Raw genomic sequence first — 14827 nt, forward strand, 5'->3', positions numbered from 1 at the left:
AGCGAATCTTCTAGCGGCCTGTTGGTGTGGTCGAAATCCTCTTTTAATTGGTAATCGATGCTCAACTATGCTCCTCGAGAGTCCAGGCATCTCATGGTAATTCCAGGCAAAGCAATCCTTATATTTTTTCAATAGGTTTACCATTTGAACCTTGTATCTCCGATCGAGTAGTTGGCTTACATAAGTAGGTTGAGGACAGCCTCATCTCCGAGATTGACCTCTTCCAATGGGTCTTGAGCTTGAATTACCTTGTCGTCCTCCTTAATTGGTGAGTCTTCAAAATCTAAAATGCCGTCCGCAAGCTGTCGGGCTTGATCACTTTGCTCGCTTCGTAGGCCGCATACCTCTCAGCCGAGGTTTTGCGCAAATAATCGACTTTCCATCGGAAAACCGGGTCGATCGGTTCCACCGGTTCCTTTCTTGGGATCCACTCGGTACTCCCTTTGTCGAAACGGCAGAATGCAATATCTCTTGGGTCCACTTCGAGCGGCTTAGATATGCGAAGGCAATCATCCCAAGCATCACTTTGTCCCGACCGGATATACGGGTCCAGGTAACACAAGTCCGGGGATTTGCTTTTACATATTCCACTTTGTCCCCATTCCAAAATGCTAGCATCTGGTGAAGTGTCGATGGGACACATTGGTTTCCATGTATCCAATCCCGCCCCAACAAAGAAGTTATAAGATCCGTCGGCGTCGACAACGCAGAAAGACGTCCTCGATGTTTTAGATCCGACGGTCGTCGGCGACATATACTCCCTTTACTTCAGTAATTTCGCCAGTGAAATCAGATAACTGTATATTCGATGGGATTATTTCGTCATCATTCCTCCCGATTTTCCTGAAGAAGCGGTATGGAATGAGATTTAACGTTGAACCGCCATCCACCAAGATTACTTTCATTACGGCCGCCCGTTGATCTTGGCATTTATATTGAGCGACCTCAAGTGATTTGAGAGATCTTCCATGGGTTTCCGAATTCCATGGTCTCTTCATCGCTGAAGCAAAACCGAGCCCCTTCCTTTTCTTGCGTCGTTTCTTTATAGCCGCCGTCAGCCGAGGTCGACTCGAGTTGAAACTCGTGTGGTAACTTAACTCGTACCATACAAGAGCTTAGGGGGAAACCGACACGCTAGCAGGGGTTTTAAATCGAGATTTGGATGCGGATGTTTTCGTGTCTTTGTACCCTTGTCCTCTTTTTCTTGAGTCGGGTGTGTCTCTTCTCGGTCGTCGTCGCCAAACAGATTTCTCGGCCTCCGCAGTTTGGTGTGGTTAGGAGCCGCCGCCATCGAGTCATGACCGGGCTGGAATCTCCCGTTGCCGTAGTATGCGGACCCCTGTTCTTTCTTTGCACCATTCTCTTCTGAGTTCGGGTCAAAATTTTCTCCTTTTCTTGATCTTTCGTCACCTCATACCATGACCCTTCTACGGGGTTGCTTGGTATCTTAAGAGTGCGTCGACGATGTGGCTCATGAAGGCCTTGTCGAAAATCTCTGTCGAACTCCTTTCCCCATCCATAGTGGACTCTTTCTTGGGGATGTAGGGTTGATGGACCATAGCTTACGTAATAATCAAACTTGCCACTTGGCTCACCTAAAGTACCAATTGTAGGGTCCCCTTCATCGTATCTCCGCTTAAACGACTTATAAACTCTCCGATGATTGGAACTTCTTCGAGGTCCGGCACTTTCAATGTAAAAAAGCGTCTTATTGCTATGACTGGTTTGACCGCTCTTTTGGTACCCTTCTTCGTGTGTACTCATGTTTCCCAATTTTCGCCTGCAATAAGCGCATAAATTTGTTGACGTATGGCTTTTACTCGACTTCTTTAAAGATACCATTCCAGTCATTACTGGAAAAGGATCCGCGTCTACATCCATCGGGGGTTTCCCTTTGTCTTCAGCAAATTTGATCTTTCCTTGTCGAATCGCTTCTTGAATGTTCTTTTTAAGGACTAGACAATCCGATGTGTTATGGCTCCATGAGTGATGCCATTTGCAATACTTCTTCCCCGCTAATTCTTCTTTGGACGGTATCTTCGCCCCTTCCGTCGCCCTGATTTGTCCGTCGGCCCAATGATATGTCGAAAATTTCTTCTCGCCCGATTCGCATCGAATGAATAATACATCGCTTCTTTTGCTTTAGCCATTATAGTTGACTTTTCTTTCATCCTTGTCGGCTTCAGTGCTTGGCAAGTGTATGGCTTGTGATGGTTAATTGGGCGACGGCCACCTCGACGGGCTCCGTTGATTCTTCGTCGAAATCGGGTGGCTCGACAAAACTTACATCTCCTCTTCGGGTGTGCCTTTTGTCTTTTTCCTTAAGCAGACTTTCGTACTTTGTTGCCATCGTGGATAATTCGAATAGATCCGCACATGGATGACCCACCATCCTATCTCGTATTTCGAATTTCAACCCGTTGAAAGCGAACTCGCCGAATGTTTTTTCTGGTAAAGGAACTAAACATTTGTTCCTAGCCCGTTTAAACCTTGCAACAAACCGGTCGACCGTCTCGTTTGTCATTTGCTTCATCGTCGACAAATCTGCTACCGACAAGTTCGACACCGCTCTTTGAAACCGGCCATGAAACAAACGCTCCATCTGTTCCCATGTCAACACCGAATTGGGTGGTAATGCAAGATACCATGTAAAGGCTGTTTTCGACAAGGATAATGGAAAGAGCCTTAATTTCCAGTGATCCACATGTGTAGCATCCCCACATAGTGCTAGAACACGGTTGATATGTTCATACGTGGACCGATCATCTTCCCCAGTAAAAAGTGTGAACTCGGGTATTTTAAACCCTCTTGGATATGGGATCGTATCCATCCAATCCGGGTATGGTTTTCGGTAAACATTAGCCCGGTATCCTACCATTGGATCAATGTATACGGGTGTCCGGTCAAACACCGGCCGATGGTACTGCGGTTGATATGGCATTTGATATCCAGGTTGTGGAGGATGATATATGGGTTGCATAACCGGCTGAAACATTGGCTCGGGGACCTGGTGGTTGAAGGGCCCGATTCATCTGTCGATATCCAGGTCGTATGGCCCGGTGTCCATACTGTCCTTGCCCCCTGGCTTGGGGTAATTGATCTTGCCCCCTAGCCTGCCATTGCCCCCTAAAGGGTATTGCCCCCTGATTTTCGACAATCATGGGTACCGGTTGTTCATTGATAGGGACAGGGTTATGTTGGGCAGCTACTTCCCGACGAGCAATATTCTCGTCTTGTCGAACAGGGTGTCCCGGAAGCATAACAAGATCCGCAGGTATATCTTGTCGAATAGGATGTCTAGGGAACATACCTATGTTCGCATTTACCGGGGGTCCGGGTTCGTTGGCCGGTAACGCCTCTCTCTCGTTGCGAGAATCCGCGGAGGTGCTAAAGGCTGAGTATTCTCGTCTCCGTAAGGCCTATATTTGGCGGTGTTGTTCTTGGTAAACCGCCACTTGCTGCTGGTACGAAACCATTCCCTTCCCGAGCATGAGGTGGGTTAATTGTAATCCCATGTTGTCCTCGCAAAGACATTCGTGATACGTGTTGATGATTAATGGCCCGACAACCTCGGTCATCCGCCGTACCATGTGATCAGCAAACTCGTTCCGGACTTCTTCGATGGTCCGCCTTATCGATGTTAGCATGACAGGCGTCATTTCGGGATTTCTCCTTGGCTCCTCAACGTTCTGTCGAGAGATCTCGACGTCCTCTTGATGGGCCGTGGATGACTCCATTCGTTGTATTTCTTCCCGGGGCTCGTCTCCACCACCGTCTATGTTGTTACGTCCTCGTGTGCGTGGCATAGCACTTCTCTCGAACCGACACCAAATGTCCCACCGGGCGTGCCAAAAAAGATTGTTGCGCGTTAAAATCCTTCGACAAGGCTTTGCTGGTTATGGGTTCTAGGCCCGGATTGACTATGGCCCAAAGAAGGTTGCTTGCGCGAGAATCTTTTATCGAACTTAATCCGTTCGTTTTCCGAAAAGGAGTTCTGGGTCGGTTTTGGACAGAGAGTGTCAAATGCAATAGATTTACATAGAAGGGCGCGTTACAAACGGGTTTTCGACAACTTCGACGGCCCAATACGCAATAGTGACTGTATGTTGACGGACTTCGACGTGACCCTGGAATTGAATCGACATGATCGAGGAATAACGTAGGACACAATGCTGGAATTCAATCGACAAGACTGGACGGGGAATTATAGGACACAATACCGGAATTGAATCGACGGTATTGGACGAGATGGGTGAAGGGTGCAACACCGGAATTTAATCGACGATACCGAACCTAAAGAGCAGACGCCGAAATCTAATCGACGACACCTAACTCCGGATATGATACTCGCCGGAATTGAATCGACGACGGGAATCTCAAAGCTACAGCTAGGCTAGGCTAAAGGCTAAAGGTTAAGAGCTAAGAGCTAGTTTGATAATGCAGGTGTTTTGGATTTGTTGTGTGTCCCCGTATCTTTGCTATTGCGAGGTATTTATAGGCAAGTTCTTTAGTAACCGCCGAGCGGTTTCTTCCTTTGGCCCCACGCTTTGCTTTTTTCCATAAGCCACGTGGAATGACGGTTTCCTAGTCTTCGCGCCTTTTCTTTTACCTCGTGGGGATTACCGCCAACCGCTTTGATCGTGGCCTCCCTCCGCGCGCTTTTCTTGTTCTAGAAGGAAGTGGCGCCAGAATTTATCCCGACACGTGGCACCTTTTCGATTGAAACGTTCCTTGCTTCAGTGTTTCTTCCCGTAGCTGATTATCGCTTCCTCACGTGCTTGTCACGAGTCTCTCTTGGATTATTTTGAGTGTCAACAAGCGCAGATCTATTCCGCAAACCTAGAAAAATAAAGAAAATAGTATCTCGCTGACGAACATAGGTCTCTATCGCGGTGGAAATCATTTACAAGGCAACTGATATGCACGAAATAGAAGTATCACCACATGCTCGCAATATTTTTGGGGATATAAGGTGATAAATGTTACCTTTTCAGTCAAATCAAATTGCTGCATGATACTTTCTACTTTCCCAGGGTTACATTTTTTTCCAACGTCCTTGGGACGGTAAGCAGTAAATAAAGTCCATAAACTAGAAGCCATCCCTCATTAGAGAAGAAAGAGTAAAGAAAGAAGTAATTTTATTGTCAATAATTTGACCGCTTTGTAATTATTTTTTTTAGTTCAATTAAGGCGATTATTTATCAACGTAAAGTTTGTTACCCAATCTTTTTTGAAATGAGATTTGATTATTCAAACTTCATTTGAAATTTTTGGGAAGTTAATTATTGGAAATTTTGGTTAAATGAAATAGGGAAGTGAATTCATCGCTGCGATTAATCCATGTGCCGACGCGGAGACTTGCTCTCTCATGGGAATATGAATGTATGATCACCCAAAATAGTCATCTTGTTCTTTGACTTCGTGATCCTATGATAAACAAAACGATGCATTTGATTTGGACTGACTGACTAATGAGCGTAAAAAATCATTTGAATGGGATTGAATCATTATTTTTAGAGAGATTATTAACTAGACCAAGTAACGAGATAAACGCGTCTCACCTAACAACACATTCTCACAATGTAATTGAAAAACATAGGCTACAATATTGTCAAACGATAAAAGATTTTTATTATCCCAACATTTATCGCAATGGGGCATCTGATGAAACAGTCCACTAATAGTAAAATGTGACATGATCTGAGATTCGAGGGCATCACTCCCAGAAAAATCTCGCTTTACATAGACGGAAAACGGGAAACTTATCAAAAAAGTCCTAAATCTATGGCAATTGTACCAATTTAGTCATAATTTTTTTTTGTTGCCAATTTAGTCCTAACCTTTTGCGATTGTGCTATTTCAGTCCATCCAACCAATATTGGCCGGTGGCGCCGGGCGTGAACGCCAGGTGGCTAGCTATCCAATATTTTAATTTTTTTTGAATTTTTATAATTTTTTTTACAAATTTTCTTTTCGTTTTTTCTTTTTCTTTTTCCCTTTTTTTTTTCTCTTCCCCCTCCCTTCCCTAACTCTAGCTGGTCGCCGATCGATGACCGGCCCGGAGACAAGGCCGAGGGGCCGAGCCTCGCCATGGCGGAGCGAGGCTCAACCTCACAAGCCTAGATCTAGGTCGGCGAGGTCGAGCCTCGCGCGGCCATGGCGGGGCTCGACCTCACCGTCGCTACCTCGCTTGGCGGGAAAAAAAAAAGAAAAGAAAAAATTACTAAAAAAATTATAAAAAAATTCAAAAAATATTAAAGTATTGGGTCGTTGGTCGGCCGGGGTCCACATCAGCACCGGTTGGCCAAAATTCGCTGGATGGACTGAAATAGCACAATTGCAAAAGGTTTAGGACTGAATCGATAAAAAAAAAGATTTATGATTGGATTGGCACAATTACAATAGGTTTAGAACTTTTTTGGTAATTTTCTCATGGCAAAACTCATATTCCGGCCACGGTTCTTGCTATTCAAATTTCTCTATGAGCAACATTTTGGGGTATACAGCAAAAATGAGAAGGGTGGAACAAACCTCGAATCCGATAATACTTTCGCGTCTGTCCGTGATCGGGCATTGGACAGACTATTTCTCTGCTCAATTTTGTGCATTCGAAGATGACGAGTGATGAGCGTTTTGCTGGTTTGAATAATGCATCCAAGATTTGAGCACATCATACGCTGTGAACCCAATGGCCACTGAAGGCACCACCTGCAAAACATACCCAAATATATGCATAATAACATTCAGCTCGAAACTATATTGTTCGTCGCAGATAAATGTTTGCATTCCAAGTATGTAATCAGACTCTTCACACTACTATAATGAGTTTTCCGTGAAGAAATCTATGCGAGGATGCAAAATTCTAATCTTAAAAAGTCTGCATGGACAGATTGATTAGCACCAGACTTGTTAAGATAGCAAATTGGCGTTCTGGATTGGCTATAACGAGAGCTTGCCTTGATGTAATTGATGCTTAAACCGGCGTACAATTGTCTCCACCCTTGATTGCGAACGATGTTCGAAAGCCCCTCTATGGTGTTCTTGAACCGGGCATTGCCCAGTTCCGCAGTCTCAGCCTGAAAATTTGAATGCAGCAAACATTGTTGAGCCTGATAGACAGAGTTGATGCGCATGTTGATGTTGGGTCGTGGTTGGTTTTCCTTTTTCGCCCTATTTGCTTGTCATGGAGATGGAGACATCAAAAGTTGAGCATCTTTCGGTGTCGGAGTTACCTGCATCTGTCGCCTCACGACGTCCAATGGATATGTGAATGTCTGCCCGACCAACCCCGCCAAAGCGCCACAGGAGAGACGCATCACGATCGAATCTTGGCGATCCTCCGGAATCTTGAGCTTGAGCTCCTCGTAGATATAGTACTTCAAGCCGGCATACGGAAGAATCCCTACCAATGTCGGACCTGCATGGCACGTCGTATGAGAAGCGCAAAACGATCAGGACAGTCGATTATGTCTCGTGGGGACTACCTTGTCACAGGGATGTACCTATGCCTCGATAGAAAGCACGCACTCCGCCTTCTCGATAGACGTTCCTGAAGATATGGCGAAGCCTCGGGTGTCGAGGATGAGAATGAGGATTTTCACTAGAATATGAATCCATCACCTGGCCAAACAGAGCACGTGAATATGCCAGGAAAATTCGTTGCAGATAAGGTTCATGCAAAGGTTTTGAAATTCTGCTTGACCACATGACAGAATCATCAATATGAAGAGGACACAAAGCGAAAATATGCTCTGATTCTGCTCGAAATTGAGCCAAGTTAAGAGAAATTGGAACCGATCGAGTTCTCGTGCTAGGGAGCTCGCCCTTCATTTGTCTTTCCTTCCATCGTTTGCTAGTTTTGCCTATTGCTGACCTGATAAGCAAGCTTCGTCCGAGCCAGATCCAAGGGATATGTACACAGCACAGCCGTTCCTCCGGAGGCAGAGCCCGCCAGGAGGTCGATAAAAGGACCCGTCCCAAGCGAGGGACAGTTGTCCAAGATCCAACCCCGGTATTGCTCGTACGTCATGTATTGCAGCGCTGCGTACGGGACTACCCGGATGACGCTCGCGCCATTTCCTCTACATGTTTTTTCCAGAGAACCATAAATACCCAAGTAGAATGACCATAAGTCTCCAAGAAAAACCCCATGAAACAGAGGGGATGGGGACTCACTTGTATAGCCCTTGAACACCTTCATGCCTGAGGATCTTCTTGAAGGACTCGTACACACCAATGGAACGAAATCCTTCAGTTCTGATCTAAAACATGGGACAAACATTATCATTATACGCAAGAATTAAACTTCCCCGAGAAAATTGAAGGGACATAGCATGCCGATCGGTTCATTCTGTTCAACTTATGTTGATTCTTATGGTCTTTTCTCCCCCCAAAAGACATCACGAACGGAAAAGACAAAAGCACCTAAAATCTTGTCCTTGCATGGCCACATTAAACGCCCAAAAAGTACCTGCAAGAGAATTTTGATCCTTTCAAGGGGCGCCACGGCAGTCTTGGCAAAGGCACCAGCAGCACCTCCAGCGATCAATTCCCTCACGCAAACTGGCAAAGCATCGACGAAGCAGTCGTCCCCATTCTCTGACCAGACATGCATGAATCTTCCCACACGGGAAGATTCCATGTCTTTGCTTTTGTGGGTGACTGACAGAATCGAGAATAATGGAAACCAGGAAAGAGAAAGAAAGAAAAAAAATCTGAAATGATGTTGAGGGGTTGCCCTTTGTACATTTTTAGGGAGGCTCTGAATAGTAACTCTTTCTAAAAATGGAATTTTCCTTCTTCTCTCGGTTCAATCTACCTGTAGGAAGATTAAATTAGGAAGCTCCAGAAAATGGGCCGCAAAGGACAATCATGAAATAGCATCGGTGTGAATTTAAAGTGAGTTAGGATGGTTTCGCTCAAAAATTTTGATGTTCATATTATAGCAATTGAAGATTGGCTTGGGAAATGTGAACTCTAAGAGAAGCGGTAAGTCGTTTTGCAAATTTATTTCTTTGAGCACAAGAATCTCCATTTCCAGGATTTAGTTATTTATCTTTCATAGGATTTTGAGAAAATTCCAAATAAGGACCTGAAATACCCTTATTTTCTTGAAAAAGTGCCTTACCAAGGGCCTTTTTGTCATTTACGATTTAATTATTTTGTCTTTTTTTTTTACTTTTTTTCTTTCTTTTTTCATTTCATTTTCTCTTGTGGCCGGTCTTAGGCGATGGCCGGCCTCGCCTGTGGCGATCGAGGTCGATTTCGCTCAAGCGCGGTCACCTTGACAACCACAAGGGACAGCCTCGCCCGGGTGATCCCTTGCTGGCTGCCTACAAAGAAAAAAATAAATGGGAAACATAAAAAATAAAATGAGAAAAAGGAAAAAAAAATTAAAAATTAAATGACGAAAATGTCCTTGGTCAAGTCATTCTTTGAAACAATAAGTGCACTTTAGGCTCTTATTAAAATAATGTCTATTTCAAGCGCTATTTGATAAAATAAGTGCATTTTAAACCCTTATTTGAAATTTTTCCTAAAATTTTCAATGGGCCTTCATTGTTGGTTTTCGGTTCTGAGAAAGGTGATTCGAGGAGGATACAAGTATCTCATTCTTCTCTATGGCATGTGCATGCGGCGGTCCAATTAAGGCTATGTTTGTTTCATAGAAAATAAATGATATTTTCAAAAAAAAAAATTAAGAATATTAGCTTATATCGCTCATAGAAATAAATGAACGAAAAGTTTAGACATAAATCATTATTGACAATGACAATGTTTTTTATTAGTAGACTATTTCAAGCTATAAAAATAATTATTTTTGGCAAATTATTTTTTTAAATTATTTATTTTTCACGAAATAGATGAAGACTTAGAGTAAAGACAACATGACGGAGATTAGGAAAAGACAAATCGGAACATTAAATCAAAGAAATTGAAAGTGCAATAAGTGGGCCTTACCGAACAGGTCATTCCGGGTCCAGCAAGCTCAGATCACACTGAATGGGCTCAACGCGGAGCCCAGGGCGGTTTCTGCCCAAAACGACGAGCAACGTGCCAGGTATGGGGGAGCAAAAACGACGTGCCGTACTAGAACCAGATCTCCGATCTAAAAAGCGAAAAATATGAACTCGTAATCGAGCACGAACAGTTTCGCAGTTTCGCCAAAATCTCTTCCTGATCGCAAACCCACGCATCCATGGCGCATTTCTCATCTTCTCGCGTAACTCTCTCTCTTTCTCTCTCTCTCTCTCTGTGTTCCGAGACAAGTTTTCGGTTAAACAATTTTTGATCCTCCTGAAGTTATTGACTGTCTTGTGAATGTCATCGTTTGTACTTTGTGATGCTTTGAGCAATGCGAGCTGCGGTGAGATGTTTGTGGACTTCGATTTGATTTTTCGATTTCTGTCATTGCTCGGAGTTTCAATGGAAGCTGCTTGCGTTGAGTAAGAGGCACGATTCAGAGCTTCTGCTTGCGTATCTCTTTAGATCTGTTGGACGGTGATCTGGGTTTTGCTATTGGAGTTGTTTCGCCATGCATATTTAGCTCGATGCGGATTGAATATGCTGTGCAACTGATCTCTCTCCGCGCGCGCATGTGGAGCAGGGACTGATATTGAAAGTTTTTCGACAGTTCGATGATTTGTTATGCGTAAACACATCGTATTGATGTATGCTATTATACTTGTAAAATTAGATCGGATAGGTGGAGCAGTGGTTTTAAACAATTATGGATCTTAGGATTATGATTTCTTAATATGTCAGGGCAAACTTAAGAAAATGTAAAGCTGTTCTTTTTAAGAAGTTCAATGACAGCATAACTAGAAAATGTCTAGAATTTGAAGTGTGCTCTTGAGTGGCTAAATAGATGTCAGCCCAATTATTTTAGCAGACATTATAAACTGCTTCTGTTCACTAAGATGAGATCAGTACTTAAGATTCTGATTTAGTCTCTTATGAAAACGCCTGTCTCAATTTTATTTCCTTGATAATGAGTCAATCTGTGACGACTGAGCTAATTCGGTTAAACTAATCAAATTATCTCGACTACTTAGTTGGCTGGTTTAATGGAAATAGATCAGCATTTTTTTTTTTTCTCATCACGCTCTCACGAATATCTATTTTGCCACTTAATGTGGTTGTCATTTGTGTTCATAGGACTTGTGCCCTTTGGTGAAGAACATTCTTCTGCTGGATTCTGAAGGAAAACGTGTTGCAGTCAAATATTACTCAGATGATTGGGCCACAAATAGTGCTAAATTAGCCTTTGAGAAATCTGTCTTCACCAAAACTTTGAAGACAAATGCTAGGACAGAAGGTACTTCATCCGTAGAAGATATGTTTATGAAGATTCTGTTATTCAAATCCTTTTGCATTGATTTAAGTGAGTGGCGTTTCTTGTTCTATTATGGCGCTTCACCGATTTCAGGAGTTTGATACCATTTTGACTTGAGGGCGGTGTATTACATACTAACTATTTCAATCGCTGTGCTTGTAGATGTAGATGTAGATGTAGATAATATATCGCTCATGTAAGTTTCGTATCTTATGCATTTAGCCTTAGTGCAGAAGACCATACATGAATTCAGCAAGAATTTCCTTGGTTTGACACTGTATATAAACTTTGGCAATCAACTGTGTAACTGGTTGATTTCGACCTGCTCTGATGCTATGTCCTGCTTGGTGTCTGAAATGGATTTTGTCAGGCAGAGACGGAAAGGGCAAATAAGATTAGATTCGAATTGTCATGGTTTTCTTTGCCAAAATTAGCAAAGGATGCATCTTTTATATGTGGATGGATGAACAAGTTGCGTATAGCACCTTAGAAATGAGAAGTTAGTGAAGATTGCTTGGTTTATGGATATTTGGTCAGTTGGATGTCAGGTCTTGTCTTTTTTAATTATTTGAGCACTTGCAATATTGATCTAGAGCTATATTATCACTTTCAGCGGAGATCGCAATGTTCGAAAATAACATTGTCGTCTACAAATTCGTACAAGACTTGCACTTTTTTGTGACTGGAAGTGATGATGACAATGAGCTGATTTTAGCTTCAGTACTTCAAGGTTTTTTTGATGCAGTTGCCCTTATTCTGAGGTATTGCTGGTTTTATTTTTGGAGGATGGTCGAAATTTTGAATTTTGCAGCTCTCTAGTATCTTCATGGCTCATGTGCTTATCCTTTTTCTTCTATGTTCCACTCAGAAATAATGTTGACAAAAATGAAGCACTCGAGAATCTAGATCTTATTCTTCTTTGCATTGACGAGATTGTCGATGGAGGGTAAATATTCCTTCTGCACTTCCGTTTAGTTAGATAGCTTCCTTTGAGGTCCATTGTGCTAAATTAGCTTCAGGAAACCCTTCTTCAGTGAATTAGGAGGAGAAGGAAAAAGCTTGTACACTGGCTTTGTTCAAATTGGCCAAGCTTATCTAGTATCTTATATATCTGTTTCTGTAGGATGATCCTTGAAACAGATGCCAGTACCATAGCTGGAAAAGTTGCATCCCACAGCATTGATGCTGCTGCCCCATTGTCTGAGCAGGTGTTGCATCTCTCCATGTGTGCTTTTTCCTACTAGCAGGAATAGTTACAAGCTCTTAGATGATGCTCAATAACTGCTTCTGATAAGCTTAGCTAAATATCTCCTGATAGGAAACTACGTCCCTGCTTTGCTTTGCTTTGCTTCTGTAGGCTTTTCTGCTATATTTATTTATCTGCATGATTGATCTAACTTCTCTACAATTATTTACTGGTTTTTAAAATCTTGCAGACTTTAACCCAAGCATTGGCTACAGCTCGCGAACATATCACAAGATCCCTCCTCACATGATTTTTCTCCTTGTAATTGGTGATAAGTATGCTGCTTCTCTTTTTAGTTTTTATCCCCCCTACCAAAGAAAAAAATATTTTTGCATGACGATTAAGTTGTTTTAACAGCCATTGGTTGATTGGGCAATGAGATTTGTGTAATTCTGGTTGGTGCAGATCTCCTATTGAAATAATTAGCATCTATTGGAGTTTTCTTGTGGGTTTCGTTACGAAAATTCTAGTGACACAAAACTCTTTGGTTATTTATTAACTCACATGATACGTGTTATGATAGCTCTCTTTTCTAGTTGGTTGCGTTGTGGGTGAGGTGCTATCGTTCAGATAGATCTTGGTTATTTTTCAGTAAGATGATCTCTGTGCATGAAATTTTGTGATAAAACTACTATATGGATGATGTGATGCGGGGAAAACCACGCATTGCATGCGAAATGTGATGGAAACTTGAGGCATGTGTGTTTTTTTGTGAAATCCACTGTGTGTTTGGTGTCTCTCAAAATGCGATTGGCTTGATACGATATAATCTATTACACATGTGCATTTGCTTGGCGGTTCCGTATCGAAGCAATTGATGATGGTACCTCGGTTAGGTCATACGAAAGTTGTTGGAGAGTTCATGAAAAGGGCCCTTCGAGTGGCCGGGCTATCCAGTGTGATGACATGATTCTCTTGTGTGCTGTTTATGCTTGGTGGGGTGGGAAGTTAGCTGGGGTCTCCATCGCCCTGCCTGAAGAACCAAATATGGAACTTCATACGAATCAAAACGAAGCAGAATTTGACAACTGCCTTGCCTGTATTAGCGCCAATCGTATCAATTCCCTGTTTGACTGTTATACCATGGTGGTTGAAGGATAACCATAAGCTTATTTTCATATATTGTGCCTCCGGCAAGTAACATATCATATGTCGATGAACCCTTTTATATGTATTCCTCTTTGTTGTCAAAACCCTTTAGTCCACTAAATTGAGTCGTGTCGTCAGATGAGAATAAATTTGATATTTAATTACTCGACATGGCTCTTCGGGGAGACGTTGCGCAAATGTTCTAAAACAGCGTTTCTTGCCCGCAATTGGAGGATTTGTCACTAAATTAAGTTGCAATCCAAACTCTAACCTCTCGTTTGCAATCGAAATCAATGCTTCGCTGGTTGCCCCTCCCCTTTAGCCGCCAAGCATCATCAATCTGAACCCTCTCTCTCTCTCTCTCTCTCTCTCTCTCTAAGTCCTCTGCACCCACCATTCCTCCCTCCACAACCAGCTTCAACGCTAACCTTTCGACAAGACTCATTTCATGCTTGGTGGGATGGAAAGTTAGTTGGAGTCTATCGCGTCGCTAAAAGAACCGAACATAAAACTTCATACACTCCGTTTAAAGAATCAAGTATGAAACTTCATGCGAATCAAATCGAAGCAGAATTTGACAATTGCCTTGCCTGTATTAGTTCCAATCATATCAATTCCATGTTTGACTATTATATCATGGTTGTCGAAAGATCACCATGTTTGCTCATTTTTTCATATCTTACGCCTCCGGCAAGTACCATCTCATATATTGATGAACACTTCAAACATATTCCTCTCCGTTATTAAAGCCCTTTTGTCCTCTAAATCAGGTCGTCCCGTGGCTAGTTAGCCCGCCTTCTGATTGCTTCAATCCTCAATTGTTTTCAGTAAATATGCCTAGCGGGACCTTCCCTTGAGCGATACGTTACACCTAAGATTTGGACTCAATAACTGCTCTTGCCTTTAGTTGTTAGTGCGTGCTTACTGCCGCTACTCCCACCAGTTCTCTTCCGGTCCCTTATTTCTTTGGACTGGTTCAAACCCATCCTTTTCTAGTGAAGTAGCTCTCACCTCAATAATTCATAGAATCTCTCCCATTTCCCCATCCATATTAGCGAGAATTCCACTAGAAAGATGCCCAACCAGCCCACCCGAAACATTAACTTCGAGTCAACTACTCTTCGACACATGCAATCGCATATGCTTCCACGTCTGGT

At 42.8% G+C, this 14827-nt stretch overlaps 2 protein-coding genes across 3 annotated transcripts; one reads left to right on the top strand and one right to left on the bottom strand.

The window, feature by feature from the left end:
* Positions 1-6512: 6512 nt before the first annotated feature.
* Positions 6513-8648, bottom strand: LOC115737433 (mitochondrial carrier protein CoAc1-like). Its single transcript, XM_030669555.2, has 7 exons — positions 8471-8648; positions 8176-8261; positions 7874-8081; positions 7503-7620; positions 7233-7417; positions 6957-7076; positions 6513-6708 (listed from the first exon to the last, which is right to left on the bottom strand). Exons 1-7 carry the CDS (start codon positions 8639-8641, stop codon positions 6595-6597), a joined length of 1002 nt encoding a protein of 333 aa, XP_030525415.1. The 5' UTR covers positions 8642-8648; the 3' UTR covers positions 6513-6594.
* A 1426-nt stretch (positions 8649-10074) lies between these two features.
* LOC115737552 (coatomer subunit zeta-3) lies at positions 10075-13074 on the top strand. 2 transcript variants are annotated; one of them, XM_030669725.2, is made up of 6 exons: positions 10075-10222; positions 11158-11317; positions 11949-12096; positions 12204-12281; positions 12459-12543; positions 12772-13074. In XM_030669725.2, the coding sequence occupies exons 1-6, from the start codon at positions 10199-10201 to the stop codon at positions 12829-12831; spliced, it is 555 nt and encodes a 184-aa protein (XP_030525585.1). In that variant the 5' UTR covers positions 10075-10198; the 3' UTR covers positions 12832-13074. The 2 variants fall into 2 exon arrangements, with proteins under 2 accessions (XP_030525585.1, XP_048130011.1); XM_048274054.1 differs by lacking the exon at positions 12204-12281.
* The last annotated feature ends 1753 nt before the right edge of the window (positions 13075-14827 follow it).

This window comes from Rhodamnia argentea, chromosome 2 (assembly GCF_020921035.1).
Source record: "Rhodamnia argentea isolate NSW1041297 chromosome 2, ASM2092103v1, whole genome shotgun sequence".
NCBI lineage: Eukaryota > Viridiplantae > Streptophyta > Magnoliopsida > Myrtales > Myrtaceae > Rhodamnia > Rhodamnia argentea.

Excerpts from the sequence above, each read along its gene's own strand:
- LOC115737552 (XM_030669725.2), top strand. The coding sequence starts at position 10,199 with ATGGCGCATTTCTCATCTTCTCGC. Across the intron at positions 12,282-12,458 it reads GACGAGATTGTCGATGGAGG|GATGATCCTTGAAACAGATG; the intron begins GTAAATATTCCT and ends CTGTTTCTGTAG. Across the intron at positions 12,544-12,771 it reads CTGCCCCATTGTCTGAGCAG|ACTTTAACCCAAGCATTGGC; the intron begins GTGTTGCATCTC and ends AAAATCTTGCAG.
- LOC115737433 (XM_030669555.2), bottom strand. The coding sequence starts at position 8,641 with ATGGAATCTTCCCGTGTGGGAAGATTCATGCATGTCTGGTCAGAGAAT. Across the intron at positions 8,262-8,470 it reads GGATCAAAATTCTCTTGCAG|ATCAGAACTGAAGGATTTCG; the intron begins GTACTTTTTGGG and ends CCCATGTTTTAG. Across the intron at positions 7,621-7,873 it reads GGACGAAGCTTGCTTATCAG|GTGATGGATTCATATTCTAG; the intron begins GTCAGCAATAGG and ends CTGTTTGGCCAG.